Source organism: Trichosurus vulpecula, chromosome 3 (genome assembly GCF_011100635.1).
Source record: "Trichosurus vulpecula isolate mTriVul1 chromosome 3, mTriVul1.pri, whole genome shotgun sequence".
NCBI classification, from domain to species: Eukaryota; Metazoa; Chordata; class Mammalia; order Diprotodontia; family Phalangeridae; genus Trichosurus; species Trichosurus vulpecula.
In genome coordinates, this window is record NC_050575.1 from 407,456,504 (window position 1) to 407,462,170 (window position 5,667).

The 5,667-nt window shown below is 43.6% G+C and overlaps 1 gene segment (V, D, J or C); it reads right to left on the minus strand.

Moving 5' to 3' along the window:
- Nucleotides 1–1,475: 1,475 nt before the first annotated feature.
- Nucleotides 1,476–5,223, minus strand: LOC118844767. The segment is given in 3 exon segments: nt 1,476–2,187; nt 4,105–4,189; nt 4,825–5,223. Coding segments are annotated over 3 exon segments (342 nt in total).
- Nucleotides 5,224–5,667: the final 444 nt, after the last annotated feature.

Sequence of the window (5,667 nt, forward strand, 5' to 3'; positions counted from 1 at the left end):
AAGGGGGAAGGGGAAGAAGGAAAGGATAAGATTTGGAACTCAAAATTGTTTTTATATGTAATTGGGAAAAAATAAATTTTTTTAAACGAACAAACAACAAAAATAACCTGACCATAAAAAGCTAATATGGGGACAGGGAAGCTCAAAACAAAAGCAGAAGACAATGATGTGAAAACATCTATAAGCAAAGCCTCAAAGGAAAAATGCAGATTGGACATAAGCCAAACAAGAATGTCTAGAATGGTTAAAGAAAGATTTTTCTAAAAAGAACCAAAAAAGATTTTTCAAAGTCATAAATAGTTCCATATTGAGAGCCCTAATTTTATGAATTTTATTTCTTTTTTGACCCTGGATTTTCTTGGTGGTGCTCTCTCTATGATCTCTGGAGCATCCAAAATTCTGCCTTTCATTAAGCACTACTGACTAACCATTTTTTTTTATTTTACTCTTGGGTTTTACTTATTCTTCCTTATCTTTTTAGGATCTCCTTGGGTGCTTTACCTGCTTGAGAACTGGCCTTCGGTTGACTTTTTCTTCATTTTTTTGACATTTGTACTTTTTCCTCCATATTCTCCCATCACTTATGCTCTACTTATTTAGAGGGTGGAGTCCCTTCTGTCACTAGTGCAGACTCTCATATTGCCTTAGCCTCCTTGTATTGGGGGATATGGAAGTGACACACCCTTTTCCCTACCCTGAATAACTTCTTCAGTGACTGACTTGGTCCCAGCTGGTTTCTCATTCCCCTCTATGTCAAGCCCAATGAGCGACCCCCAGCATTTAGCACAGTGCCTGACACATAATCGATGCTTAATAAATGTCAGTTGACTTATTTACTCTAGTGTGTGCCTCTGAGTTCTCAGGCACCAACCTAAGATTTTCCTATGGCTCATATATGCAGTTGAGATGCATTTAGTGAGAGCTCTAAGCATTAAAGTTCTTTAGCATTCCTAGAATGTTTACCTCCCTTAATAGTTCTATCTGCTTAGCTTTTTGGAACCATCTGTAATTTTTCTGTCATTAGCATATAATTACTTCCTTTTGAGGCTTGAGATTGAGGACATTTGCCAAAAGTGACTAATTTACCATCTTTTGGATCACATAAAATTAGCCTATGAATGTTAACTATGGTGCTATGTGGACCCCTGCTTGTAAGATACACCATTTTGGGGTAAAAAGCTCAAACTCTGTTATTCATAAGCAAAATCAGCTAATGTCCCACTTCCCCCAATGTAAATGTGGAGATGCAGACTGAACAATTTTAAGCAAATTCTCAATGTCAGCAAATCATGTATTACCCTGAAATTTCCACATTGCAATTTTAGCTCTCAGCCCTGCCTTAGCTGTAGAATGTGGAGTATGAATGCCAAGGTAGCATGGACTCTGGTAGAGAAAGGGATCAATCAATCATTATCAATAAATATTTATTAAGCACTTAGTATGTGCTAGGCATTAAACAAATACGAGGGGTACAAATATGAAAAAGACAGTTCTTAACCTCATGGAGCTTACAAGCTAATAGAGGAAGACAAAACAGAAGCAGCAGCTGAAAAACGAGTTTGTGGGGAAGGTACCCTATGTAGGGACATGGTAGAGAACTCAGAGAATTCCCCAAGGAGTGCAATCAGGTGAGAAATGAAGCATTGTCTGAGCCAGGCTCTCTCCTTAAATGAAGGACTGGAATCCAAGGCCTTATCTTTCAGTCAGAGAGGCCAGGTTAGTTATGAGGTGGAGTCCCAAAAGGGATGAGATCTTATGGGATGATGAAATTATCTCAATAATGTGCTTCCTGGGGCATTGTGGGATGAGGGGTTTCCAGCTGACCTCAGTACAGCACAGAGATCAGTGGCTTCTCTTCCCTGGGGGATTCCAGAGAAAGCAGGTACTCCCCTAAGCAGCTGAAACTGCCCAGGGAGATTTGTGTACCATGATGGAACACTACAGGAGGGGAGTCACCCGTGGTTGACAGTAGTAGACTGCAACATCTTTAACTTCCAAACTGCTGATTATGAGGAAAAAAATCTGGCCAGACCCATTGCCACTGAACCAAACAGGGACCCCAGAGATCAGGCTGGATGTGCTATAGATGAGAAGCTTGGAGGGGCCTTTCTTGGTTTCTACTGGTACCAACATCAGTATGTAGTGTTTTTGCACTGATTGGCCATTCACGATATGGTGATTCTCTCCCTGGGGGATACAGACAAAGAAATGAAGATTGAGTAAACACAATTTCCTCTGGCATCTAAAATGAGAAAGAAAACACAAATGTTACCAAGCATTAACCAATTTTATCTCAGTGTTGTTCAGTCATGTCCAATTCTTTGTGTCCTGATGGACTTGTCCTTGGGGTTTTCTTGGCAAAGACAATGGAGTGGTTTGCCATTTCCTTCTCCAGTGTGTCCCCATTTTACAGTTGAGCAACTGAGGCAAACAGGGTTAAGTGACTTGCCCAGGTTCACACAGCTAGTAAGTGTCTGAGGCAAGATTTTAAACCATATCTTCCTGAAACAACAAAACAAAACAAAAAACTTCCTGCTTCCAAGCCCAATGCTTTATCCACCGTACCACCTAGCTACCCTTTACCTCACTGGCTTTCAAAAAAACCCAGTGGGACTGATATTACTTGACTATAAGTACTGTACACTCAAATAAATGAGAACATTAATAAATAATTGTAACAAATAAAGAACGAAGCTCACAAATGAGCTTTAGATGATGTAAAAATGAGAATAAAATAATGATTGTGAGCTCATGACCACTTCATGTTCTCCCTCCTTATCTGGAAGTCAGAGCAGTAGGAAGCAGAAGAACTGAGCAGGTGACTCCATCTCGACTCTATCTATGTCCTGCCCAATGCCGATCCCTGGAGTGCACAGTGACAAGCTCATTAATAAGCACTCTGAACACCAGAAATAGAATGAAGGTGGGGAATGAGAGCCAGAAAAACAGTATGCCCTGTGGGCAAAAAGCTGAACTTCTAGTCAGAGAGTTTGCTCACCTCCTTTGCTCACCCCCACCAACTGAACTCTCTTTCCATATAAAATATATCTTAAATACAAAGGTAGGGGTAGCTAGGTGGCATGGTGGAGAGAGCACCAGCCCAGAAGTCAGGAGGAACTGAGTTCAAATCCAGCCTTGTATCCTTGACACTTACTAGCTGTGTGACCTTGGGCAAGTCACTTAACCCCAATTGCCTTGCTCCCCCACCCCCAAATACAAAAGTCATGTGCATGCAACTTTAAAAAATTTCTAATGCTGGTAATTTAGGGGGGAAGCATTTTAAAGTGAATCAACACCCTAAGGGATCTTTTCCCTCTATTAACTCTGCTTAGCTACAATAGAGATCCTTCTTCCCTCTTTTCACAACTCTATTTGATTTTCTTGTTCACATCAACCATTGACTTCAATGCCCATAGAGTCTATTCTATATCAGCACTAGAATCTGGGGGTTACTTTCAAGAAAATCTGCACACAGGATAACAAAGTTATCCCCTTCCTCAGTATGAGCATCCCTGTGCTCTGTGATGTATTATCAAGATTATATACTAGAAAAGAGATTCTTAAGAGAGTTAGGATGTCAGAAGGAGTCAGTCAAGGCTTGGGATTCCATCTTCTCCCTCCTGACAAGCAAGATACGTTATCTCTGTGGGGAGTTGCTTTGCTCTTCGTCACTGTTTCTCTCTGGTACCAGTTTTGTGGCTTTGTCTCCTCAGGACCACCATCTGGCCATCTCCATTCTTATGATAAGAGGCATGGACTAGAATATCTCACTCTGCTAAAAGTAGGCTGAAAGCTCTCTAAACTGGTCAAAAGTTATGAGGTACCATACCCAGATAAAGAAGTTGCCTCACAAATTTCAAGCTGAATACCCCCAGGCTATGAGTCTTCCTTTTGACTGTTTCTGGTTTTGATACTTCCCCTAGAATCTATATGAGAAACCATGTTAGAATTTCAAGGAGATGAAGAATTCATGACCTATGGGTATACACCAATGGCTGGGGAATGGGGAACTGTACAAGTAGGGAAATGGTGTGTCCATAAGGAGTGGGCCTTCCTCGTACAGATGAGAGAGAACTTTTGAGTGCTGTGGATAAGTTTACTTGCCTTGGCAGTATACTTTCCATTGATGTAAAACAGATAATGAGGATGATGCACACGTTGCCAGAACTGCCTCAACATTTGGGAGCCTCTAAAGGAAAGAAGAGAGAAGAGGTGTTAGACTGTCTACCAAACTGAAGTTCTACAGAGCCACTGTGCTGACCTCATTGTATGCCTGTGAGACTTGGACAGTAGTACTAGTTTCATGCTAGGAAACTGAATCTCTTCTATTTGAACTGTCTTAGGAAGATTCTGAAGATCACCTGGCAAAATAAGGTACTGGGCACTGAGGTCATTTCTTGAACCAAACTGCCAAGCATTCAAACCCTACTTCATAGAGACTAACTCTGATGGGCTAGCCATGTTGTTTGAATGCTGGACTTAACATTGTCTAAAAGAATATTTTACAGAGAACCTACATGAGGCAAGTGCACACATGGAGATCGGAAGCGATAGGATAGTCTCAAGGACTCTCTGAAGAACCTTGGGATCGATTGTGACACGTGGGAGATGCTGGCACAGGACTACCCAGCATGGTGTGCCCACATCAGAGAAGGTGCTATACTCTATGTGCAAAGCAGAATTGTAGTAGCACAAAATAAATGAGATGCCCAAACTTAGACATCTTCATTCCAAATGTTCATATGGACTATTTGTGCCCAAAATGTGGGACTTCCAAGCTCCTACTGGTGTGATCAGCCACAGCTGGACACACTGTACACTTACCCTGACATTGGTTCTCGTTGTGTACGAAGTACAACAATCACTCAACCAGCTTTTTCCCAACATAGCTTTCAAAAAAAAAAAAAAACTAAACCGAAGCAAGCTCTTCCGCCCTCGACCTCTCCTGCCTGGCCGGTGCCCACTTTCGTCCTGGTCCTCCAGCATCTTCTGAATCCCTAAGGTTAGCAAGCCCTCTGGGCATCCACCGGACAACTCCCGCTTCCCTTCGTGTCCTCATCATTTAGCCCAGCACACAGGAAGCATTCAATTAGAGCTTGCATACTGTTGCTGACTGGCTGCGGGAGTAAACAGGCGGCTAGTGTGAGAGTCTGCGGGGATGGACCAGATTCTGATGAGCCCAACGGCCCCTCCAGTTATGAGACCCCAGAATTCGTGACTCCCCGTGGCCATTTGGATGGGAAGACCAAGTGCGAGATGGGGGGAGGAGCGGAAAGGGCGAGGCTCCAAGGCAGGAAAAGCCGGGAAGTGAGGGGCAGGCAGTAAGGCAGGACCGCATTCCAGACCTCGGTCCTGGAGTCTTAGGCATGCGCAAAAGGTACAGCAGCATCCAGACTACGTTTCCCAGAAGGCCATGCTCGCCCTGTGAGTATATCCCAAAGTGTAGGGAGAAGGCTGGGCCTTCTCTCTTACGTCACTTCCGCCTCGCCCGCTTCCAGGCTTTCTTGTATCCGCTTCCCCATCTCAGTCCTTAACCGACCTGTGATGGGGGGAGCAGGAGCTGAAAGCGGGGCCAAACCTATCTGAAGGCCGGTTGTTCGGGTGTGGCGGGTCCGCAGCACGGAGGGGGAGTCTAGTGGAGGAGCGTCCACCAGAGGGCGACGGGAG